Consider the following 27,554-nt stretch of genomic DNA (forward strand, 5'->3'; position numbering starts at 1 on the left):
ACAATTGGTGTCATATCGGGCCCAGATAATGCTTTGAAGGTGTGAGCTTCACTGTGTGAGACTGTGTGCCACAGTGGTCAAACTGAATTTAAGCTAAAAAACAGATTTACAGAACCTCACATGGATTCATGAAGTTTTTGAGCAAAGTAAAATGTAAGTCTGCAAGTACAAATTCACCCCACAAACTTATATGTGTGTGTGTGTGTGTGCATGTAGGTTTGTGTGTGGGGTGGGGGAGGTGTTTGAGTGTCTGTGAGAGAGTGTGTGTATGAATGTGAGTGTGAGTGTAAAGCGGAATAAGTCTGTGAGAGGGTGTGTGGGAGTGTATGTGTGAGTGTATGAGAGAGGGTCTGCGTGAGTGAATGTGTCTGTAGGAGAGTGTGTGTGTATGTGTGTGTCTATGTATGTGTGTGTGTAGGTGTGTCTGTGTGTGTGTAGGTGTTTCTGTGTGTGTGTATACTGCAATGGGGTCACCTGTAGTGTGACATGAGCCTAAGGGGTATTCATGGGGATGGTATCAACTGGGATCCTGGGTTCATGTCACACTACAGGTGACCCCACTGCACTATACATGCAGACTCACAGACAGACGGACTCACACAGACAGACGGACTCACACAAAGACAGACATTCCTACACACACACACACATATACACACACTCACACAGACCCTGTCTCATACGCTCACACATACACTCCCACACACACCCTCTTACAGTCTTATACCCCTTTACACCCACACTCATGCACACCTTCAATATATTATCTGGGCTGACATGACACCAAGTATTAAAGTTCACTTGAGAATGTAACTTTTTACAAAGGTTTTGCAATTTACATATGAAAGAACTGAAACCAACATGGTCATTCTAAAAGATGAGAGACTTAACAAACAATTCAGGTCTTCTTCAACATATAATTTCAGTTACATCACACTGTAAACTTTTGCTATAAATTCTGTCTTACAATCTTATTCTCCACAACCACCTGATGAAGGAGCAGCGCTCTGACAGCTAGTGCTCCCAAATAAGCCTGTTGGACTATAACCTGGTGTTGTATGATTTTTAACTTTTTACACCCCAGCTCAACACCAGCACCTCCAAGTCATGTATAACATTATTGGCGCATCACTAATAGAGAGCTGGTATTTTTGATGGGTTGAATGAGGATTCAATTGGTTGCTAATGACCAGAAGTTATTTTCAATAGTGTACACAAAGGTGAAGAGAGAGTCTCCTGCACTACAGCTACACTGTATTTTCTACCACATAGTTTATTATTGTTCTGAGCTACTTAAGTTCTAGTGAGCTCCTGAAAAAATTGAATACTGCTTATTTTAAGAGAAGTGCAGTTATCACCCAGCCTGTGCTTTGAGTTTTGTTCTGAAGTATACTTGATAGAGTTAATTCCACAATGTAAACCTGTGGATAAAAAAAAAGCACCCCCTCAGCTGTTGCTTTCAAGAAAGATTTCATCATCATTTGTAAGATAAGCACCACCCGGATATGCCATCTGTCTAACTTCTTTGATCTACCCCACAAGCTTCCAGGCAACTGGGATTGCCAATGTATTGCATTGAAGCCTACAGCACTGACGTCCTTTCTTGTGCTTCTGTGACTAGAATCCAAAATCTGTTGTAGCTTGCATTGATGCATATACAAAGAAGCCTCAAGTCTGGCACTTGGCATTGTCAATCAACATATGTGAATGACTCATGAACTGGGAACTGTGGTGTCAGTTGGCCAGGCAAAACCCTTTTTGAAGGCAACTAGTGTTGAACTTAGACAGCCTCTTGGTTGATCCAGGGAGAAATTTCAAGCTGGGAGAGGATTAGTGTAGTCTGTACTGTATGTTTTTTTTTGTATCTTGGAGAGGCATTGCTTGGATGAGCTATTGAGGGTTACTTTATATATGAAGTTGCACTGAATACAAAAAAAAATTCTAGTGTTGGAAGTATCATTCATTCCATTCAAGAGAAAATACATAGTTTAAGGGAAATGCCTTGACAAAAAAAATTATACAATTGTTTGCTAGTTCCAACCACAAACCCTAACGTATCCTTCCAGGCAGCCAGGCCAGAAAAGCACAGATTGCACTGTAGAATATTCAAGGTTGCATTATACCACAACCGTATTAATAGAATATGACAGGAAATGCATCTTAGCATGTGGAGTGGGGGATGGTATGAGTGGCCTTCCATCCTGAATACTGCCTATGCATGTTTGTGCATATCCAGTACTAGCTGTTCAATAATAATAGAATGTGTAATCATATACCTTCAAAACAAAATCATGTACAAAAGCAGCATTAAATCACTGAAACACGTGATACAACATTACTGATTTGTCTGGATGAAAATTCTGAGACATTAAAAGCCTTTGTTGATAAAACAGATATTTATTTGCTGAATCATTGTAAAACTCCCTCAGACTTGAAGATTCCCCATTCTCCTCCTCCCTGTCCTCTCTCTCTTTCCTCGCCCCCATCCTTTCTGCAGTTTCCATTATACATTCACTGTTTTCAATCAAATCAGTGCACTGTGCCAGCTATTAAACAGACACTCAAAGCTACAGTCAGGGCGTTCTGATCCTGAGTTCATGTTCTCACAGAATAGTGCTTTTTCTGAACAACCCGCTGAGCTGGGAAAAGGAGACACGAGCCTGTTTCACTAATACATTAGTAGGCAGTACACTATGTCAAGTGGGCATCAATAACGCTTTACGTGTATTAAGGCTGAACTGTCATAATATTTAGACAAATGAGGAGAGGTTTCTTTTTTTTTAACCCTCTGTAGCTAAGGTACAGGTGTAAGTGTAAAAGTGCATATTTCCAATCTTGTTAAAGAACCCATGGAGGAACTCTTCCCCTCATGATCATTTCAAATAATCCAGAAGCAGAAAGTATGTGGAATAAACTCTTAAAATATCTGTAGCTAAAAGTAGAACATATTTGGAAAAATCACTGCCTGTCAACGAGTAAGTGAAAGAGTAAGATAATTAATATATCAGTGAGAACAACTTTTATAGGCCACAACTCATTCAAGTACTAAAAGGTGTTTGTGCATCTCTAATGTTATCTGTTTTCTATTGTGGTTTCTCTTTAATCATTTCACTACAAATTTGTCTCTGTAGCTTTCTGGGTTCAAAGACCACTCAATACTCTATTAACTAATTTGATTCATAGCATGTTTGCAGATATCCATGCAACTGTACATTGTAAATGAGTGTAGATGGCAGAGGAGGAGGTGTGTGCAGGGGAAATAGCATTTTAGTTTTGGGGGACGGGGCTCGGGACTCGGGGGGTGTTCACGCAACCACCTACTGCACAACTGTACAAAGTGAAATTACAGTAACTGTTGACCTGTTAGTTTTGTTCCACATTAAGTAATGTCCTCAGCATACATTCCATTCCCCAAGATTTTATTCTCAAATGGAACTGATTGTAAATGTACACTCATACAATGTGCTATTGTCTTGTAATAGAATGAATGCCAGGTTCAATCTGTGTTGAATTAGCTTCTCCTGCCAATAGTAGCCTGGTCATCTCAGTTGGTTGTAGATACTGAGACTAAAAGAAGAGAATTTGATAAGTCACCTGTTTAGATTTAGTTGCATCATGACCTTGGCTGGAAAATAAATTTGTGAGGTCAGAGTTAGGATCAGTGCTAATGGCAACCATGGATGAATAGTCTGTTAAGAAGTTAGAAACAGTGTATGGATGAAGTACTGGAGTAACAATGTCACTTGTGTAACTGCATGAGCAAGAGTTAGTGGCTAGTCTCTTCAGGAAAGGAATGGTGAGAGATGGAAGGCAGACATACACATAAAATATTGCTCCAATAAATTAAAGCACTGAAACATTGGCTGCGCCTCAGCACTATACAAATTAATGGGAGAGAAAGTGTTTAGTTCACTGTAGACACTGGTAGATTGTGAAATAGCTAATGAATAGTGGATCAATTTGTTCATTGTGCTTAAAGGAATTCAGCAACAGTAAACATATTATTGCAATAAATCCCTGAAAACTGAAGATTTAATGCAATAATGAAATCATTAAGCATGTGTTAAAATTTGTGCAGATGAGAGATCTTGCCAGAGTTTAGGTTTACAACATGGTTGTCAATGAACAAACAAGGTTATTTGTCAATTGGTTTATTAACTGGTTTGTTAAGAAAATACTATTTGATGTGTATGTTGGGGATCTGATATGATTGTAACATTGAAATATGTTGTGTTTATTTTTGAATTCTTAATTTTTTTGAGTTATTTGCATCACATCTTCAATAATGTTTTCCATAAATTCTGAACGCTACACATCTTAAACCAGGTCTCAAAGAGGTTTGCAATGTGCAATCTAAAAAAAAGGACAATAGCACAATCTCTCTCTCTTCCCCCTAACCACACCTCCACCCTCATCAAATGATTAGGATTCATAGACATCCCTAAAATAATGTAAATGTAATTTCAAACAGACTCACTAACACATGATAAACTCACAAATAGCTTGGGCAGGAGAGCGGATAATGAGAAGTGTGTCGAAACAAAGAAGGAAAAGACAATTGCTGTTTAAAGTTCTTAAGGGACCTTAAATTGTGAGAACGATCTGAATCCCAGCTGTTCAGCTATTTTGTTTCTTCAGCAGTTGCAAAATTTGCAGGTCTTGAGCTTGCAGTGAATGGTTCTTGTTCCAAGTTGTTTTTTTTCCACTGGGCTCTGACTTTTGAAGTTGAGCAAGACAGATTGAGAAAGTGTTTTCCAGTTATTGCTTATACATCCACATTTTGCCTCCTCTCTGCATTAGTAACTGAAGAAACTGTTTATATTAAAGTTCCATTTGCACGTTTCCCAAGTCTGCACTTTGTATTTTTCCCCCATGCAGGTATCTGGGAGTGCAAACCTTTCACTTCCCAATATGGGAAATTAACCTAGTTGTATGAATCAAATAGGATGTAAATTTCTTGATGTTGATTTAATTGTCAGGTTTAACTTCCTTGGATGAAATGGCCATTTTAGTGCAGATGAGTTTTGTTTATCTCACATTGGTTTTTCAAAGTTACCTCAATTTGTAGTCAGGTGATCACAGCAGCCATTTTAGTTCAGTATTTGTGCTTTATAGTCCATAGCTTTGTCGTTTTAGTCCATGAAGCTCTTGGGTATCAGAGTACCAATCAGTTGAGTATCAATAGTCCGTTTGTAAAATTAAGTATAGGAGTTGGGATGTCATGATGACGTTGTACATGACATTGGTTGAGGTCTTTTCTGGTACACAGTGTCCAGTTCTGGTCGCCCTGTTATAGGAAGTTTATTATTTAGCAGGAGAGGGTCCAGAAAAGATTTACCGGGATGTTGTTCGGAATAGTGGGTTTCAGTCATAAGGAGAGGCTGGGTAGGTTGGAACTGTTAACTGGAGTGGAGGAGGTTGAGGGGTGACCTTCTAGAGGTTCATAAAATCATGAGGGGTATAGAAAAGATGAATGGCAGGTGTCTTTTCCCTAGCATAGGGGATTTCAAGGTGAGGAGGCATAATTTTACGGTGAGAAGAGAAAGATTTAAAAAAGACACGAGGGGCAACATTTGTTCAAAGAGCATTTATGTGTGGAACAAATTTCCAGAGGAAGTGGTGACCAGGTACAGTTACAATGTTGAAAAGACATTTGGATTAGTACATGAATAAGAAATGTTTGGTGGGATATGAGCCAAGTGCAGGCAGGTGGGATTAGTTTTGTTTGGGATTATGTTTGGCATGGACTAGTTGGACCAAAGGGTCTGTTTCTGTGTTGTATAATGAAGTCCATGATGAATATCTTATTTTGTTCTTTTTCTATAGCTTAAATTTAAACTTTTTGAAAACAAAATCATTGGTTTGACAGTTTAATTGATAGATTATAGTTATAATTTCATTGGTCTGGATAAGTTGACAGTTCTTCTGTTGGTATAATGCTTTGTAATAAAATTACTTAAGGTATTCCACTCGTGTTTTTACTATTGATTTTGAAGTACTGGATATCCATTACATGTTGACAGAATAAATTTTACCTCAACACTGCTACAGTCTGCATAAGTATTGAGTGTGAAACAGCAAATTAGACCATCCATTGACCTAAGCTCTAGACCAAAGTCTGGGGACGATCTATATGTAATATCCATTTCATCTGTGAAAATTTTAATTTTCTAATTGTTAATTTATGTTCGTGGTCTGATAGAAATGTATGTTTAAGGTACAGAGTGAGAATTCTTCAGACAGAAGGTAAATAGTTCTTATTTAAGTGCATATATAATATAAATATTGGGGCAAATGGAAGATCCTGACCCTACTCCCTACACAATAGCAAACAGACTTTTCTATCAGGAATACATTCAGTGTTCTCTCCTGTTGTGAAGGGAGGTAGTCATTTCTCGTCAATTGACCTACCCACACAGGCTGGGCAAATGAGACTTGAACCCAGACCTTTTAGCTCAGAGGTAGGAATACTACCACTGTGCCATGAGAGCTCTTTATCAGAAAGATGGGTAGATAGATTGGTAGTAGGTTGAGATCCTTAAGTGGCTGATAATTGATGACTTAAAGGCCTTAATTAGTGGTGGGTCGATAAGGCCATGTGTGGATCTTCCCACCCAGAACTTAATTGATCAGATTGTAGGAACAAGCAAAGCACCTTTCTTGGGCTAACTCAGTCATTATTTGCCCTTCCTATCACCTTGTTCGCCATCTCAGGGAAAGAAAAATTATACCCTATGTGACAATGTATGGAAGTGTGATGCAAAAGAACTTCTTAAATTCATTCTGACGACATGGGTAACCCTAAGGCTACTTCTTTTTCTAGTTAACTTTGAGATGGTGGAGACTTCCATTCTTATTGAATCACTGCATTTCTCAAGGTGAAAGTAACCCTCTCCAATGTTGTTCAGTAGGAAGTTCCAGGGCCTTGAGCCCAGCAATGATAACTGAACAACAATGTCAAAGTCAGGTTGAATTGGAGAGAAATGGGCAGGTGATATTGTATCGTCGCAACATCTGCTCTCGTTCTTAAGATAGTGAAAGTCACAGATTTGGGAAGTGCTTTGAAAGAAGCCTTGGTTAGATGTTGCAATGCATCTTGTATACAGTATAGCCAATGAGCATTGGAATTAGGAGTGGGTGTTTAATGTGGTCAATAGGTTCCTGATCAAGTGAACTGCTTTATCCTGAATCATGTTGAGCGTTATTACTGTTGCATTCAGGCAAATGGATATTACTGATTTTGTCTTGTAGGTGGTGGAAAGGCTTTGGGGAGTCAGGAGGTGAGTAACCTGCTTCAGGACACCCAATACATGACATACTGTTGCAGCTACAATCTTTACATGACTGTTCCAACCAAATTTCTTTTTACTGCAGGCTACTACCCTACCAACACACTTATCCACCATAACGCATGACAATATTAATGCTGTTAAATGGGGATGCAGTGACTGTCTTGTTAGCTGCAATGGTGATTGTCAGGCAGTTGTGTGGTCCACATGTTAAATTTTACTAATTCACGTACAGATATTCTCTAATTATTTATGTAGGCAGGCATTGAGAGTTGAGTTCAACATCAAACAATCATCAGTGAACATCCCAATTTCTGACCATATGGTGGAATGAAGGTTATTGATGAAACAGCTGTAGAGAGTTGAGCCTAGGGAACTGCCATAAAGAAATCCTGGAATAATGTCCTGGAAATAATAGAATCGGTTAGAGTTATATTTCTGAAGAAATTTAAAGATGTTAAAATGCAAACATTTGAGGATTTTTTAAAGTGTAGTCATTTTTAAGTTACAGGAGGACATTTAAATATTGCCTTTGAATTTTCTACCCTGCTGTTAAACGTACACCTAGTTTATTATCAATATCCTCATTTCTGTTTTTTCTTCGTAGAAAAGTGAGGACAATCTAAAAGTAATCATGCGAGTATGCTTCCTATAAAAGACTTGTGCACAAGTGAAAGAACATTTCTTTTCTAACCAATAAAGCAAAGATCATGTTCAACAAGGCTGAATAATCATTAAGTTTTAGCAGCAGAACTGAGAGGGTCTAGACAACTTTCTCTGGTTACACAAAATTCCTAGAAATAGGAGGAACAACCTCAGAAGAGAATCTGCCCAAGCAATTGTTACTAATACCTTCTATAAAAGTATGGAATTAAAGACAGCAAACAAATTAAATTGCCTTTGGCCGCAATGTTTTCACTTACATGATGATGTTTGCAAATAACTGTTCTGTAATTTTTGAGTTTCTTTGAGAAATGTGTAATGGTGAGAGTTATGATCATGTTGCTATAAGCCCAAAGGGAAATTTGGTCAAGGAACAATATAATTGTAGACATGGATGTTCAAGTTTGTGAAGGTAGAAAGTACAAGTGTAGAGAAATGTTCATTCTATGAACTTTGATAAATTCTTTCCAGTATTAATAGAGAAGAAAATCAATGGCCCGTAACAAGCTTTCAATTCACTGTAGCTCATTTTACAACATGCCCAACAATAGTTCACAGCTTGCAGATCTTAAAATGTCTTATTGCAGCAAGGTGAAAATAATTGGACAAGAATGTGGAAAACTCCTGTGCTGTAAGAGGAAATCTACGTGTGTCATTGAAGAATTTCTTTTAATGCAGCAAATGACTTCTTTGGCTGAATTTTACAAAAAATTGACCAAGTGTCAAATTTATGGAGTTTTCTGGAGAGTTTCTCCATGTGTGCTTGAGTGAGCCACCTCATGTAATTATGGCATTGCACTCAGACCACTCTCTTGTGTTCTCCAATGGCAGAAATACCCATTCCCGTCTTGCACTTAAAACCTTCCGTTGTTCCTTTTTCTCAACATTGAATCTCTCATTCCTCATTTTGCCAATTGTCTTTTCAATCCTCATGCCATTCAAGGGCTGGGAAATTTTCACCCTTTGTTCTTTGGATAAATTCTTAACTTGTTTCTGTTGCTGAGCTTCTTTCCTTCTTGCCTCGCGTCTTACAATATTGTTAATTCCTCGGTGTTAGAGGTATTGTGAAAGAGTGATTACTATGCATCAACAATCTGTCTCTACCAGATTCTGCAGTTGTGGAGAACTTGAGAGCCTGCTCTGTTCTAAGTAGCCACTTGCACTTGTCCACATCTAATTCCTTCATAAATCCAAGATTAGATTAGATTACCTATTGTTTGGAAACAGGCCATTTGGCCCAACAGGTCTGCACCGACACTCCAAAGAGTAACCCACCCAGACCCGTTTCTCTCTGACTAATGCACCTAACACTATGGGCAAATTGGAGTGGCCAATTCCCCTAACCGGCACATCTATGGATTGTGGGAGGAAACCAGAGCACCCTGAGGAAACCCACAAAGACACACAGGGAGAATGTGCAAACTCCACACAGTCACCTGAAGCAGGATTCAAACCCAGGTCCCTGGTGCTGTGAGGCAGGAGTGCTAACCACTGAGTCACCATGCCACCCTAGGTAGCTCTGTGAATCGAAACCTCTGAATACATCTTCCCTCCCTATTCTAGTGCACTGAAGTCAATTTTAGAAGCCCTACAGCTACTGAACTGAGATCAGAGAACTCCCTATATTTGGAGATCCAAAGCATGATCCCCCGTTGTAAATGGTTCACTTCCTTCCTGGATAAACTCACTGAACCATAGGATGGAGGTCTTATTTGCTTTCAATGAATAAGCACCGAAGGTTATTTGGAAGCTGCTCATAATTTAGTCTATGCTTCAGACTAAGGAAGTTGTCTTAAGTTTGTGCTTTACAGAGCAGATGGCACAATCTTGGCAAGTAGACTAAAGTGAGATAATGTGAAAAGAACAGCCGATTATAATCAGTGCCATTTATTTTGCTTCTTGGCTTCCTGAGTGCTACTGCAGGATTAAGAGATTTTGATGGATATTCATAAAGGACATAGAAATGCTGTTAACCTCACTGCCACCCAGCATGACTGCCAGTCAACCAAAGATGTACAAAAAAGAAACAACGAAAAGAGTTGAAGCCATTTGTAAATTGAAGCATATTACAGTAAAACTCCTTTCAGGAAGTGAAGATATCTTGCAATAAATCTAGATTTAAGATATAAAGGTCAGACATTGATGGTATAGACAGTGTGGATCTCAAAAGCTCTATCTTTCTGTGGAGATCATTGATCCTGGAGCATTGCCAGGATTTTCTGGCTGTCAGTAGATTTGCTTACAGACTATTTGAATATGCTGAAAAACTCTTACCATGCCCGTCTGATATCTTCTGTACTGCAGCTATGCTAGAGAGGCTGAGAAAATTATTGTCAGTTTTGTGTAGCCATTTTCCCTGCTGATATACAGTGACTGCTATATGTGTGTGGAATGCAGATGATTATAAAAATGTTAAGATCTGTGTGTGTTATCCAAGTCCAAATTTCATCTCACAAGTTGAGAATTTAGAATGACAAAACAAGTAGAACAAAGTGAAAAGGGAAATTTGGGAATCCAGCAGAACCACTAAAATAATGCTTATTTTAGTACTTAATTTTTTTTGAATTGTTAATTTTAATTACATCTAGTTAATGTATTGTAATAAAGTTATATCTGACAGTAAAAAAAAGCTGGAATATTTGGGTTTGTTTTGCTAACATAGCACAAGGTGAAAACGTATGTTAAAAAATAGTCAGGTCCGGGAAGCCTGGAAGTCTCTGGCCCTCCGAGATAAGATTTTCCAATTCATTTCATGTCATACCAGCTTGAGGAGTATTAAACTTGTATCTTGCCCAACTGGACTAGGTTGTAACTCGTGTTAAAGAGTTAGAGAACTGTGTTTGTGAAACCATTTCAGATCAAATGTTCTGAAAAGACCAATGGATATTTGTCTGTCTAAGGCTTCAGGCATTCAGTTGTGCAAATTAATATAGTAAAGTTCAAGAATTGGGCCATTATCATAACTTTGGTGAGAAGTTATAAAACTGAAGTTGTGAATTTCAGCAGATATCTAGGATATTCAAAAGCTAAAATATGTTGTTATGAAACTTGGAGTTCATTGCCTTTGCTACTTTGAAAATTTCTTAAATTGCTGAACGTAGTCCATCTTAACATACATTCCAGTTTCGTGCTCCAGTATTCAATAATTCATAGCTGATCTGCTTGTGGTTTTGACTCCATTTTTCTGCCTGTCCCACATAATTCTTGACTCTCGAGCAAAGATATGTCTAACTTAGTCTTGAATGTTTCAAATGGTGTAGCTACATTGCTCTCTGAGTTTGAGTTTGATTTACTGTTGTTACATGTACCAAGATGCAGTGGAATGTGTTGTTCTGTGTGCTCTACAGACAGATTGTACCACACAAAGTGCATCAGGGTAGCAGAACAGGGTACAGAATAAAGTATTACAGCCGCAGAGAAGGTGCAGACAGATAGAGAGCAGAATTAATATTTGAGTGGTCCATTCAAAGGTCTGATAACAATGGGGAAGCAAATTCCAAAGAATAACGTTTATCCTGACAGAAGAAATTCCTTCTCACCTCAATCTTAGGTGCAAGATGTCTTGCTCTTAAATTTTGCCCCCCAGTTCTAAATTCACTCCTGAGCGGATGCATCCTCTCAGTATTTACTCTGTCAAATCCCCTCAGCCTTTTGTGTTTCAAAAAGATCACCTTTCATTCCTCTAATGAGAATTGGCTCAACCTGCTCAAAACTTTCCTCATATTACAACTGTTTTAACTCAGGAATTAGCCGAAAGAACCTTTCTGAACTGTTTTCTGAACAATGAGGACCAGAATTGTACTTAATACTTCACGTATATTGTCATCAATGTCCTGTACTGTCATAGCAAGATTTATTTTACACATCATCCCCCTTGTTATAAAGGCCAACAAGCCACTTATGTTCCTGATTATCTCTTAAACTTGCTCGTCTGTCACTGTTGTGTGGACTTTGCCTCCAAGTGATTATTTTTATCAGATGTGGCAATGCTTACATTAGCTCCTACACATAAGAACTAGATATGGGTCTCATAGTAATGAAAGATTCAACAGATATTTATCACAGCTCCTGACATACACTGACATTCCAATCATGGGGATTTCAGTGTCTGCAGTAATACTATGCTGTTCGGTTACAAACAGCAGCACATTCACATCAGTATGTCATGCTTCAAGTGGCTTGAATTAAGATGGAGTCTGAGACCTTAATAACCTCAACTCACATGCCATGATAGAATGATAATGTTGCTGAAAGGTAATAATGTATTCTAGCAATGAGACAACACAACATCTACATACATTGTGATTCATGCACAAGGATACTCAGGTTCCTCTTAACTACAACATTTAGCAGTCTCACAATTTAAATAATATCTTGTTTTCCTACTCTTCCGCACAAAGTGCACAAGCTCATATTTTCCCCTGAGTAAAGGAGTTGGGAGGTCATGTTGCGGCTGTACAGGACATTGGTTAGGTCACTGTTGGAATATTGTGTGGAATTCTGGTCTCCTTCCTATCGGAAAGATGTTGTGAAACTTGAAAGGGTTCAGAAAAGATTTACAAGGATGTTGTCAGGGTTGGAGGATTTGAGCTACAGGGAGAGGCTGAACAGGCTGGGGCTGTTTTCCCTGGACTGTTGGAGGCTGAGGGGTGACCTTATAGAGGTTTACAAAATTATGAGGGGCATGGATAGGGTAAATAGGCAATGTCTTTTCCCTGGAGTCAGGGAGTCCAGAACTGGAGGGCATAGGTTTAGGGTGAGAGGGGAAAGATATAAAAGAGACCTAAGGGGCAACTTTTTCACAGAGGGTGGTACATGTATGGAATGAGCTGCCAGAGGAAGTCATGGAGGCTAGTACAATAGCAACATTTTAGAGGCATTTGGATGGGTATATGAATAGGAAGGGTATGGAGGGATATGGGCTGGGTGTTGGCAGATGGGACTAGATTTGGTTGGGATATCTGGTCAGCATGGCTGAGTTGGATCGAAGGGTCTGCTTCTTTAATAATAAATTCTAAAATTCTGCTGAAATAGGCCTATAAATCAGTGAAAGTGACATTAACTGAAAACCTGTGTTTACAGTTCCCATTTGAGAAGCTATCTATCCTAAATTTAATTAGCCATTCTTATATAACCAAATCCCCAGGATGAGGGTTTGCAGGTGTTGGAGGTAAGGGTGACTGATAATCATGCGCACTAGAACAGTATAACAAGTTAGCTTAGCTTAAATGATTTTACTTCAAAATAGCAAAGGTTATAAACCCATTTGTAAGGTTGATAAATTATTTTAGTTCGTGAATATTCTGATTTTATCAAAGCTCTTATTATGACCAGATGAGGAAAGGTAGAATGTCTCTCCTCTTTCCAATTCCTTGTTTAACTCAAGTTTTTTTAATAGGCTGTGCTCGCTATGTTAATGAATGTCTAACTGTTTCTGTGCTGGGACTGTAAAATACAATTACAGAACAGATTTCCTTATACACTTTCAAAGGTGAAAGTTAATGGGTGGCATGGTGGCACAGTGGTTAGCACTGCTGCCTCACAGTGCTAGAGACCCGGGTTTAATTCCCGCCTCAGGCGACTGACTGTGTGGAGTTTGCACGTTCTCCCCGTGTCTGCGTGGGTTTCCTCTGGGGGCTCCGGTTTCCTCCCACAGTCCAAAGATGTGCAGTTCAGGTGAATTGGCCATGCTAAATTGCCTGTCGTGTTAGGTAAGGGGTAAATCTAGGGGTATGGGTGGGTTGTGGTTTGGTGTGGACTTGTTGGGCCGAAGGGCCTGTTTCCACACTGTAATGTAATCTAATCTAATTAATGATATTTCCTTTATCTGATCTAAGTAAGACAATAGTAACACTGAATTTCACAAGCACAGACTCTCCAAGGTTCACAAGTACATTAGTGTGAAAGGATAGATTAAACAGTAGTTTTAGAGTCCAATGAAAGTTAAAGGTATGCAGGTCTTACAGATTGACGGCTTGAATGCTTGAAGGCTGAGCTCTGGGTCTGTTGTTAAGGCTACTCAAATGTGTTGATGGATGATTTATATCTGACATTATGGAACCAACAATTGCTGAGTTGATTCTTAAAGAGTGCAGATTAGATTGTTGAACATCAGAGAGGGCTTAAATTTGGAGGCTGGATGGGGAAAAAGAGAGCGTGACAGAGAGAGAGTTCTCCTAATGGGTCTGACCTATTTGGCACCTTTTCTGCTTCTGTTTTGTAACCTGACGGAAAACAGCTGCTCAAACACAAAAGGAAGTTTATTTGGCCTGTCACAGGATCCTTTCTCCAAACCACCAATTACTCTAAATGGTCATGGCTAGTGAATCACAGGCCTATGTTTACATAATTATGCTATGGCTGCATGAGTTCCATTCTCAACCAAAGTTCATTGTCTTTAAAGGTGTTTATGCATTCATTAGTAATTGATGACGAGAGTCTTGGACATTTTTATGATCACACATTTTGGCCTGAGTTTTATCCCGAGTGTATTGGGGTGAAAGTGGGCACCCAACCCGCACTTGATAATAGATCATCCAGATCAATTATTTCATGCACAGGCAGTATCCAGTTTGAGGGTTAGCAGTTCATAATCCTCAGAATTGTCATGAGCTTCCCTTGCTTACTTCCATTGAAGGTGCGGAATGTTCTGATTGGCAATTAGCAGCACATTGCAAAATTCCTTCAGGATTCAGTGAGCAGGCATACACACACGTATACACATACACACACACACACGCATAGATATGCATATTCTTGGACATAGCGCTGGCAATCTTAGTGAGAAACATAGAGGAAGCATGTTCTGTACCTGCATTGAGAACTAACTCCACCTCGACCTCCTGCCCAACCTGCCTGTAGCGGCTAGTGTTGCTCTGCCTAGTCTAACCTCCTTCTTGAGTGTAATGCTCTGTACATTTGTTCCAAACTCTCTGGAGCTTGGAAAGAGGCAAGGTAAATTCATTGAAGTGTATTTATTCCTGTAGGGGTTTGACAAGTTCGCCATGGAGATGTCCATTGACCTAAGATAAGGTTTTGATCATTTCAGGAACAAGGTGAGGGAAAAAGTCTTAAATCAGAGGATAGTGAATCTTTGAAATTCTCAATCCAGAAGATTGTGGATAGTCTAGAATTGAACCTATTTCAAGGTTGAGGTGCATTTTTTTGGTTTCTTGGCGATTAAAGGAAATGAGGAGCAGATAGGAGAGTGGAGTTGAGGCATATCAGTTATAATCAGATTGAATGGTGGAGTGAGCTCAAGGGGCTATATGGTCTACTCCTGCTCCTATTTCTTATGTTCTTATAATCTCTGCCTTAAGTTAGACATTTGACAAAGTTCCCTTTTTTTGTGACGATGTGCTTCAGGTGTAAGTTCCGCTTCTACCTCTGCTGGAGTGGAAATAGAATCCCGTGCTGTTGGCAGTAATTTAATTCATATAGTGGCCATCGAGCTAACAGACCTTCATCACAGTCTCATCTCTTCCTCCTAGTCTTTCTGCACAATTGGAGACACTTACATGATGCAACTCACTACCACCTTCCCAAGGGCAACGAGGGATGGGCAACAAATGCTGGCCCAGCCAGCAATGCCCACATCCCACAAGTGAATTGAAAAAAAACAATGGCCATAACCAAGAACTCCTTTTCTCCTAGCCCCTCTGAAAAAAAAAACTGCCCAATAATATGGAGCAACGTAGCACTCATTCTTTTTAGGTCGGAATTTCCAGAAAAAAAAATTGATATAACGTTGAAGTCCTCGTACGTTGTTTCAAATTTGCCTTGAAGCAAGTCCACTTCAAGCCTGCAGCGGCAAGTGGACAGTTGAAGGTGATACACCTTTAAGTAGAGTCAATCCTCAGCAATTGCTTGTTTACTCCTGTTCAGCTGCTGGCTGTTAGGAGAGGTTATTAAATGAAGTGTTTGTCACTGAAATGGTGTGAGCATTGTTAATGTGTGCCAGCAGGCAATTTTGTTGTCAATCAGCCCCTTAACGATCCTCTGTCTGCAACTCCTTTTATCAAGGTGCTGCTTTGAACTTCACGTGCTGAGCCAGCATTGCAGCTGTATCCTGACTGCATCTTTACAGCCTGAGATATTCAGTCAAAATCACCTCTTTAAATGTCTCTGCTCAGCAAGGAAGAGGGAATTGACATAAAATCACTGGCATATCATTAGGTCTCTCAGAAGAATCATAAAATAATACAGCAAATAAGGAGGCCAGTTGACCCATTATGTTTCATATGGTTCTTTGAAAGAAATAAATCAAATGGGTCCTATATCCATGCTCTTTTCCTGTAGCTCAGCAAATGGCTTTTGAAGAATGTTATCCAAATCCCTTTTGAACGTGCTTCCAGCACACTCTTAGTGCATTCCAGATCACAACTCGCTGCATAAATTAGTTTTCCTCAAGCCACTTGTGCTTATTTTGCAATTACCTTAACTCTATGTGCTCTGGTTACTGATTCTTCACCCACTAGAATGTGTGCTCCTTGAAATTCTCAATCTCCTCTATACCCTGGACCATGTACTTCAACCACTCCTCGTTGCTCAACATAGAGGCACTTTGTGTTATCTAGGACATGTAAATTATCCCACAGTCTCCACATGGCAAAGAAATTGCAGAAAATAGGTTTGAACTGTCACATCATTCTACTGTAATCTCTGTCTGTATATAAAATGCATTCCAATGTTCCTGCTTACTGTTTATGTTATTAATAACATATACTAGATTTTTATTTAATGTAATTTGGATCATTTTAATTTTGGCTTTACTTGGTTAATTTAAATGACATATCCTCAGATCTAATTATTTACTCTAATTGTTTACATAATTAACATTTTTTTTTCTTTACTTATTAACTTTAGTGTCTTGGTTTAAATTACTTATAGTCTCCTTCCCCAATTCCAATCTTGCCATTGTGTTTAGCAGATTTATGCAACAGTGCCTTCACTCAGCCCTATGCTGACAGCCTTTTGTGACAGGCACAATAGGAATATTACAAGATACATAGCCATTACCTAACTTGAGGGATATTCAAAGAGCACAAGTGTTCAATTCCATGATAACCCTCATAATCATTATCATTTTGGAATGTCTCAACACTGTGGATATCTGGTCAACCTCATTCCTCAGTAACCAGATTTGTCATGTAAAAGGGCAATTTAAATGCAATACTTTAGATCATCTAAATTTGCAACACAGTGTTCCAAAACACTTTTCCATTGCCACCCCATTTTGGGGCTGGAAAATTATTGCAACCCCTCAATTAAACCTGAGAGAGTAGAGGTGGGGAGTAATTGTACCAATTGGGTCTGTTAGAGCAATGGTATAACTGTGACAAGAGGAGTGGGTTGGTAAACAACTACCAATACTCCACCAGTCGCATCATTGGCATCAAGGTATTGATTCATTTACCAAAATGGCCAATTTATCCAGTCTTGATCTTGCTATTCTGAATAAAAGAGACTTTCCCCAGGTATCTTTTATATATATTCAAAATGTGTTATGAAAACAGCTGGCAACACTGGTTAACATCCAAATGATAATGTGGAATCAGAAATATATCTCTTTGATCTCAAACAGAAACACACTTAGACAACACAAAAGACAACAATCTCTGCAAAGTGGTGACATTTGAAAGTCAGTCCTGACGAAGGGTTTCGGCCCGAAATGTTGACTTTCCTGCTCCTCAGATGCTGTCTGACCTGCTGTGTTCTTTCAACTTCACATTGATTGACTCTGACTCTGACTTCCAGCATCTGCAGTCCTTACTGTCTCCTAGAGAGAAGGCGTTTCATGCACCAATGGAGGGGTAAGAGCTTAAACATTGGTGGGAGATATGTGTGCAACAGCAGAGAACAGCCAATCAGATCACTTTGAGTGGAGAAAATTAATGTCCTACATTATTGCCTAGTCCTTCTGACCCAGGAGAAAGCATTGATCAGACTTGTGATCTCAGACTAGTTGAACAAACTTTGCTGGTGTGCCGTCCTTTGCCAGTCTTCCAGGAAGAGGACTCCTCTCCTGTCCATCCACTGTAAACAAGGATCCCCATGTCCAACTCCAAGAAGTCTGGTGCCATCGTCCCTTCTCTGTTGATGCCCGTCACAGCCAAGCAGCACAGCCTGAAAGAGTAGCAGTACCGGAGGTGTGTAATGGCCTTCGAAAAATGGTGCCTTCCCAATGGTTGTCCAATGTAAGAACCCCAGTGAGTGGAGAGTTCCTCCACCCAACAGCACTATGTAAGATGGGAACAGAAATAAATTATGATGCTCTTCACAAGAGCAGAGCCAGTATGTAAAGTAGCAGGTTTAGTAAGACATAATGAGGAAACTCACTGGGCCTTGCAGTGAGAATCACTCCACTAAACATGCACTTAGATTCAGCCCCAAGGCATTTGAAGGCAAAAGAGGTAACAAGATAGAGAAGGGGCATCGAGGCAATGGGTCGGACAGTACGTGGAAGTTCTCACTCTCTGTGTTAACAATTCAGGGAAAACCTACCAAAAGGACACTGGTTTTAGGAAAGTTTGGATAGTCTAGGTTTGTGTCCTTTGAAGTTTAAAAGAGAAACAGGTGATTTGGTTGAAATGTCTTAGATCCTGGGGGTAGTTATGAAGAGGATGTTTCTTGTGGCAGCATCTAAAAATAAGGGTTCACTCACTTAAAACAAAAATGAGGAAATTGTATCTCTCTGAGGAGCATGAGTCCTTGGAACTCTCTTCCTGCAAAGATGTTGGAAGCTGAGTCTTTGTGAACATTTTTAAAGCAGAGACGGATGGATTCTTGTTAAGCAAGATAGTGGAAAGTTATTAGTGGTAGGCGGGAATATAAATGTGAGGTTACAATTAGATCAGCCATGATCTTATTGAACGAAGCAACATCAGTGGGCTTAATTTCTGCTTGTACCTAATGTTCATATGAACAAATAGGCCATGCTGAAATATGAATTTGAAGAAAACTACAAAATAGAAGAACTTAAAAGTGAAGATTAGGCTAGACGGGGGAGGAGGAAAAAGTGGAAGCTAATGAGAAATTTAGAATTTCATGTTTTGTGTTCAGTTTAGAATTCAAGTGGCAAAGTTTTCAACGCTGTCTAATTTTGAAGATTGATAAGGAGAATATTTTTTAAAATCAAATTAAGAGATGACAAAGGCAAAAAATACTGATAAAGGCTACATTAAAGATGAGATAGACACGTAAGTAGACAGTATCACAGTGCTGGAAACAGACAGTCTTTGCAACAGTTGGAATGTAGTGTATTCAATCAGCTTGAATTAAACAAGCACATTGAGATCATCTAACATTAGGCTGAGTCTGAGAGGATGAGATGGGAATAGAGTTGGTTGCTAAATCATATTTTAGTAAGTGTTGCAGTGGACTGGCTATCTTATGAACAAAATGTATGCTATATTAAGGCAATTGATCTTAATTATTGTGTTCAACTTTATAAGGAATAAGATATTTACAAGATCACAAGTTCCACCCTTTGTTTAATGTATCGATTTGTGAGCTTGTCTCCAGTTCATTACTATTGCATCACTTCAGAATTTTTTGTACAGATCTGTAATGATTACTGTAGCCTGGAATTTGCTTTAATGATATTAGCAACGTTTGACAACGTTTAGCAAGGACATTAGCTCATTTCAGACCAGACTCTCAGATGAATAATTAGCATTTTGCCAAGGTACCAAGGCACCTGTACTTTAGGACCATCATTGCCTTTGGGAGAGGAGAGAATCACTGTAGAATGTCAATGAGGGAAAAAAAAACTCAGCATGTTTGAACCTCAGAACAACCATCAGATGAACTGACAACCCAGTGGCACATTACATTGATATATCAATACAATATGCCACTGAGAAGGACTTAAGTTTAATTATTGATTCCAGCAAGCGAGTTCTAAATCTTTTTTAACCGATATTGAGAACGCTTCTTGGTAAGATAAAAGGCAAATTATTGAACTCATCAATGCAACTTATTCTTAAAACTTTTGCTGACCAGTTGCACACCTCAGAGAGCTATTAAAGCAGATTGTTGTTTCCACTCTTAATGGGTGAGCATGGCCATATCATTCATATAAAGAAGAAATGAATAAAACAGGAATAAAGAAAGTAATAACCAATGAAATATTGAGGAGGTATGGAAAACTTCGCAGCTAATTAAACTTTGCATTATGTAGATTAAGATAACACACGTCTGAACATTGCAATTAATTTAATATGAGATATTAGTTTTCATATATCACTTCAAGTGCTGTTCCGTTTTTCCCCTCTCTATCTAAATTACATGACAGTAATTCCTCTAATTAAAATAGGTGGGTTGGGATTTCCACTTAAAGAAAGAGATGCATCCTTTCGGGGAGGTTAGGCAGGAAGACCAATTAAGATCGCAGTTTGGAAGTATTGCTGTGAGTATCCCAATGGCTCAGCTAATTAAGGCAGCAAAGCTTTCTCATTGAGGATATCCTCCATTGTACTGTGTAGTACTACCACTGTGCTAAATGGGACAGCCTTTGGACAGATCAAGAAACTCAACTTGGATACCAGCTGTAGGCTGGTACTGTAGGCTTTTAGCACAGAAGAACTGTATTCACCACAATCTGTTAACTCATGGCATTGTCCACACTCAACCAACAACATCAAGCCAAGAGATCAACTCCTGGCAGGAGGACATGCCAGGAGTGGCACCAGCCATGCCTAAAAACGAGGTGTCAACCTGATGGATCTAAAAGAAATGGGATTATGCCTGTGCTAAATGGTGGAAACAACACATAAAAGACAGGGCTAACGGATCCCACAAATGTCAGATCAGATCCAAGCTCTGCAGTCCTTTCACAATTAGTCATGAATAATGCTAAATCATTAAACAACTAACAGGAGGAGCACTCTGCACAAATATTCTCAATGACTGCAGAGCCTAGCACCTCAATGTAAATAAACAAGACTGATTCATTTGAATCCATCTTCAGTCAGACGTGCTGAGGGGCTGTTCCATCTCAGCTTCTTCCTAAGCTCCCTAGCATCACAGATGCCAGTCTTTAGCCAATTCAATTCACTCAACATACAGTTGAAGATAATGGAAACTGCAGGGCCCTGACAATATTTTGGAAATTGCATTTCGGACTGCAGACTCTTTCAATACAGCTGCAACAGGACCTTCTACCCAGCAATATGGAAAATTATCCTGTTACATCCTGTCCACAAAAAGCAGGACAAATCCTATCTGGCTAATTACTGCCTTTTGAATCTACCCTTCGTCATCCGCATAGTGAGGGAAGAGACAGTCTGCAGTGCTATCTAGTGACACCTACTCAACAATGACCTGCTCACTGATGCTTAGTTTTGAGTTCTGCCAGGGCCAATCAGTTTCTGACCTCAGTACAGCTCGGTCCTAAAATGGACAACAGAGCTGGCTGTGTTAAGAGTGGCTGACATCAAGGCTGCATTTTACCAACTACAACACCAAGGAGCTGTAGGAAAATTGATATAAATGGAAATTGGGGAGAAAATTCTCTGCTGGTTGGAGGCATACCTAGCATTAATAAAAAATGGTCGTGGTGATTGAAGATCAAACCTTTTAGCATAATTGCAGGAGTTCTTTAACGTAGGGTCCTTGGCCCAACCATTTTCAGCTGTTTCGTCAATGGCCTTCCCTCCATCATAAGGTCTGAAGTGGGGATGTTCACTGATGATTGCACTGTATTCAGCACCATTTTGACTCCTCAGACAGTGAAGCAGCTTGTACTCATTCAGCAAGACCTGGATGTTGTCCAGGTTTGGGTTGACATGTAGCAAGTAACATTCATGCCAACAAAAGTGCCAGGGAGTGACCATCTCAAACAGCAGAGAATTTAACCATAGCTCCATTGATATTCAATGGCATTACTATTGCTAAATACCTTACCATCAAGATCCTAGGAGTTACTATTGACCAGAAACTGAACAGGACTTACTATATAAATACAATGGCTGCAACAGCAAGATAGAGGCTGGGAATTTTGTGATGTAACTTGGCTCCTGACTCACCAATGCTTATCCAATATCTACAAGATGCAAGCCAGCAATGTGATAGAATACTCTCCACTCGGCTGGATGAGTGCAGCTTAAATAACACTCAAGAACCTTGATTGGTACCACATAGAAAAATAGATTCCCTGCAATGCAGATAGAGGCCATTCGGCCCATCAAGCCTGTACTGACCCTCTGAACAGCATCCCACTCTTTCCCTGCAACCTCACATTTACCATAGCTAAACCACCTAATTTGCACCTCCCTAAACACTACAGGACAGTTTAGCATGCCAATCCACCTAATCTCCACATCCACCACCTTCCACATTCACTCCCTTCATACTGATGCACAGTGACAACACTGAGTACCATTTATGTTAATTCACCAATGTTTCTTTGACAGCACATTTCAAACTTATGATCTCTATCACTTAGGAGAACAAAGGCAGCAGCTGCATGAGAACATCAGCTCCTGCAAATTTCCCTTCAAAGCTCACACCATCCTGACTTGGAACTGTGTCATCATTCCTTCATTGTCACTGAGTCAAAATCCTGGAGTTTCCTCCTTAACAGCACTGTGGGTGTTCCTATACCCTAAGGAATATTGTGTTTCAAGAAAACAGCTCATCTTCTCTAAGCAATTAACAATGGACAACAAAAGTTGGCTTAGTCAGTGAAGCCCATGAATTAATAGTAAAGAATCACAGAAAATATACAACACAAACTCAAATTTGATGCCCTCTCCATGCCAAGTTAGCTATCTCAGTCTGGTTGAGATTAGAGCTTTCCCAGGTTTGAAGAGGACAAAATTGCCTAAAATCACCACCCGTCAATATCCATAAGAATACAAGAAATAGGAACAGAAGTAAACCGTTCCATTCCTCGAACTTGCTCCACCATTCAATGGGATAATGGCTGATCTGACATTTCTCACATCCACTTTCCTGCCCTGTCCCAATAACTTTTCAATCGCCGACTGATCAAGAATCTACCACAGCCACAAATATACATAAGGACTCTGCCTCCACAGGTCTCTGTTCTAAAGTCTCTCGACCCTTTGAGAGAAGATATTCCTCTTCATCTCAGTTTTAAATTGGCGCCCTTCATTCTGAGACTATACTCTCTAGTCCTAAATGCTCCCATGAGGGGAGACGTTCTGTCAGCATTTACCCTGTCAAGCCCTTTCAGGATTCTATACGTCTCATTTAGGTCACCTCTCACTGTTGTAACCTCCAATGTGTAGAGTCCCAGCTGGCTTAACCTTTCTTCATTAGATAAACCTGCTACTAGTGTGGATCTTGGTATTTTGATGAGAACAATATTACGCTGATTTGCTTTCTCCTTTGTTTGAACAGCTTCACAACCTGTTGATTCTTTCGGCTTGACTTGCCACTTCCCCTTTCCCTTTATCTTCACCCAACAACTTTATCTTGTACTCACCCTTTTGTAACATCTGCCCTTTTGATTTGGACATAATTATTGAAATAGTTGAGCAATAAGATATAACTACTGTTCTAATTATTGGCACCATTAAAAAGAATGCACTTGGTTTTGGAAATGTTTCAGATTGACTAAACCAATATAAAGTGTTACATGATCTATACCAGGGATATATTAACATTCATTCTTATTCCATAGGTTACTTGACCCTGTTACAGATAGATTTCTAACTATAGGCAGGGAAAATCTAACAATTCTTTCATGATCTGTAATAAACAATGGACACTGAATTAATTTTTTGGATATTTCTTTAACTTTGGTTATTGACATATTTCTGAATGAGATTATCTGAGCATCACATTTACTATGCATCCTTGTACAGATGCTGATTGAATTGTGATTATCGTAACACATGTTGTGCCGCCAATACACAATAGTTATAATGGTAAAAAAAAGCTGTTTCAATTATTTTTATTCATGGTGTCAAAAAATTCTTTTTGCTTTGCGCTTTAGATTGCATGACAGCTGGGTATGGACAGCAATATCTGGAATTAAAAAAAAAATTTTTTTTGTTTCTGTCTCAAAGGGATTGCACCGTGGGCGGCACGGTGGCACAGTGGTTAGCACTGCTGTCTCACAGCGCCAGAGACCCGGGTTCAATTCCCGCCTCAGGCGACTGACTGTGTGAAGTTTGCACGTTCTCCCCGTGTCTGCGTGGGTTTCCTCCGAGTGCTCCGGTTTCCTCCCACAGTCACAAAGATGTGCAGCCAGGTGAATTGGCCATGCTAAGTTGCCCGTAGTGTTAGGTAAGGGGTAAACGTAGGGGTATGTGTGGGTTGAGCTTCGGCGGGTCGGTGTGGACTTGTTGGGCCGAAGGGCCTGTTTCCACACTGTAATGTAATGTAAAATGTTCTGAAAACTCTGTCAGTGCCCCATCCCCATTCCTGACACCATTGTGATTGTCTCACCCACCACACTTTTAAGCTTGACGTCCAACCCAACTCTGAGAAAGAGTGAGCAGATTTTGAACACCTTACCACCCTACCCCTATTGGTGAGCTTTGGAGATCCTTAAATGCCAGCAGTTGCTGACATTATTTCAATTGAACACGCTCATCAATAGGTTTTAGGCCTTTCATTTAAACATGGAAGGGCAGTTCATGCACACTGGTAATCACAATTCATGCAGCATCTGAAAAGAATGGAAATAAACAGCCTGAAGTATTGCTACTGGCAATAATGGGATTAATTCAGCAAGGTGTTTTTTTCTCTCTGTCTTCATCTTTCTACAGTTTCCAGATTTTTTTCTCAGTTTATCTTAGCAAAGCCTTTGAGACAGAAAAAGGCAATATAACAGTAATAATATCCTTAGGGTACAGAATGATGCATCCTTAGTTTGTGCTCAAAAATCCTTTAAAATTTGTCCACTAAGTATTTTATCCTATTTACTTAAAACAAAACCATATCAAGGCAAATTTTCAAATTTGTAGCACTGTAATTTGAATACATTTTTGTGATATATTGAGTGCCATTTGAGGAGTTTTGAACAAAAATCATTTATTTGCATAAAATTTCTGAACAGTTTCATTACCCATAGCCATTTTCATGATTGAAGAACTCTTCCTTACTCTGCACAATGCCTATTGAACTAAATAAGTGCTTATATTCCTTAGTATTCAGCAGAGTAAAATGTATTCGATGGTGTGCATTGTGTGCCCTTTGTGAATGTGATCAAGGGTATACAGAAAGCATCAGTTTAAAGAAAGAACATGCACTTATATCAGACCTTATGACATCCTCAGGCTGTCTCAAAGCACTTAACAACCAATGGACTAATTTTGAAGTGCAGTAACTGTATTTGTGTGAGGATTCCGGTAAGGCTGATTCTGCATTCTTATTTCCACTCAGTGCTCTCCCTTTTACTCTTGAAGGCTGTGATTCATGCTGAGCTGTAGTTTCATGTATGTTGGCAGTCCTGTGCTATTTCACTCAAGTAGACAGTCTTCTTGGGTGACTTTTAATATTAAGTGCTGATTGATTCATCGATTGGAGGGGCAGATGCAAGTGTGGTACCAAGATTTACAATTTGCTCCTGCCTTTTTTTATAATTGTAACAAGTATCCCCACAGTATATAAGTCTGGCTGCGTAAAAGGAAGCTTTGCTTCATATCATGCCGTATTACTTTACATGCAATGAGTTACTTTGACTTGTAATACTGGTGTAAAAAAAGTGGTACTTTTCAAACATGATCCCATAAGCAGTCACAAGGCAAATTTACAAAATTATCGGTTTGTGGTGATGTTAATTGATTAAGATAAGTTAATGAGGAAATATACTTTAAGGGATTTTAATATTCAACTGAGAAACCGAAAGAGTTTGAAGTAGATGAGGTACAGCTTTTTTAGGGTTATGTAATTCTCCCTCAGTATTGTGTCATTGTAGATGCTCTATGTTCTATGTTCTATATTGACTATAACCTTCGAACTCATGAGAGTTCTGTCTACTGAGACAACCCAAAATCTACAATGCATCCTGGCCAACTATGCACTGTATTAAATTTGCATTAGCACATAGCGTCATGGAGTTGTACAATAGGGACACAGACCCTTCTGTCCAATTCGCCCACACCTACCAGCTATCCTAAACTAATCTCATCTTACTTGCCAGAATTTGGACTATATCCCTCTAAACCGTTCCTATTCATGTACCCATCCAGATGCTTTTAAATGTTGTAATTGTACCTACCTCCACTATTTCCTGTAGCAGCTTATTCCATACAAGCACCATCCTCTGTGTGGAAACGTCGTCTCACAGGTCTCTTTTAAATCTTTCCCATCTCACCTTAAACCTATGATGCCTAGTTTTGGTCTTCCCTACATTGGGGAAAGGACCTTCCCTATTTACCCTATCCATGCCCCTCATGATTTTATAAATTTCTATAAGGTCACCCCTCAGTCTCCAACGCTCCAGGGAAAAACAGCCCTAAACTATTCAGCCACTCCTTACAGCTTAAACTCTCCAATCCCAGCAACATCCTTGTGAGTCTTTTTCTGAATTTCTTTAACTTTAACAACATCTTTCCTATAGCTGGGAGACCCAGATTGAATTCGGTATGATAAAAGTGGCCTTAACAACATCCTGTGCAGCCACAACATAATCTCCCAACTCTTATACTGACCAATTAGGGCAAGTGTTGCCTTCTCCACCACACTGTCTACCTGTGAATCCACTTTCAAGGAACTATGCATTTGCACCCCAAAGGTCCCTTTGTTTAGCAACACTCCCAGGACCCTACCATTTACTGTATGGATCCCGCCCTGATTTGCCTTGGCAAAATGCAGCATCATATGTTTATCTAAATTAAACTCCACCTGCCACTTCTCAGCCCATAGGATCAAGGTCCCATTGTACTCCTGTTATAAGCTTCTTCACTGTCCACAACCTCCAATTTTAGTGTCATCAACAAAATTACTAACCATTCCTCCTATATTCACATCCAAATCATTTATATAAATGACAAAAAGCAGCAGACCCAGCACAGATCCTTGCGACTTCCTGCTGGCGACAGACCTCCAGTCTGAAAAACATCCCTCCACTGCCACCCTCTTTTTTTCCTATTTTCAAGCCAATTTTGTATTCAATTAGCTAACTCCCCTGGATTCCATGTGATCTAACCTTGCTAACCAGTCTATCATGCAGAACCTTGTCGAACGCCTTTGCTGAAGTCCATTTAGACAATGTCTACCACTCTGCCTACATCAATTTTCTTTGTCACTTCTTCAAAAAAACTCAATCAAGTTAGTGAGACATTATTTCACACACACAAAGCCACGTTAACTCTCCCTAATCAGTTCTTGCCTTTCCAAATACATGTAAATCCTGTCTCTCAGAATCCCCTTCAACAACCGACACAAAGTTCACTGGTCTATAGTTCTCTGGCTTTCCCTTACCACCTTTCTGAAATAATTACACCACATTCGCCAACCTCCAGTTCCCAGCTTCCCAGCTTCCCACAAAATTTCTGGGATACACCTGATCAGGTCCTAGGGATCCACCTTAAAGACATCCAGCACTACCTCTTCTGTAAGTTTAGTATCTCACCTATCTCCTGTGGTTCCACATTATATTATCTTCTAGTATTATTCAAATAC

At 39.5% G+C, this 27,554-nt stretch overlaps 1 protein-coding gene across 8 annotated transcripts in view; it reads left to right on the forward strand.

Annotated features, from left to right (window-relative positions):
* The window catches only part of pcdh11 (protocadherin 11), a 738,007-nt gene that overhangs the window by 18,549 nt on the left and 691,904 nt on the right, over positions 1-27,554 (forward strand). The window contains exon 3 of one of the 8 annotated variants that reach the window (XM_043704508.1): positions 7,252-7,308. The exons of the other annotated variants lie outside the window; for them this stretch is intronic. Coding sequence (XP_043560443.1) covers positions 7,252-7,284 — 33 coding nt within the window. The 3' untranslated portion in view covers positions 7,285-7,308. Of the gene's footprint in view, positions 1-7,251; positions 7,309-27,554 lie in introns of those variants that run through there. 8 annotated transcript variants of the gene reach the window in all.

The sequence above is a fragment of the Chiloscyllium plagiosum genome, chromosome 15 (assembly GCF_004010195.1).
Source record: "Chiloscyllium plagiosum isolate BGI_BamShark_2017 chromosome 15, ASM401019v2, whole genome shotgun sequence".
Classification (NCBI taxonomy): Eukaryota; Metazoa; Chordata; class Chondrichthyes; order Orectolobiformes; family Hemiscylliidae; genus Chiloscyllium; species Chiloscyllium plagiosum.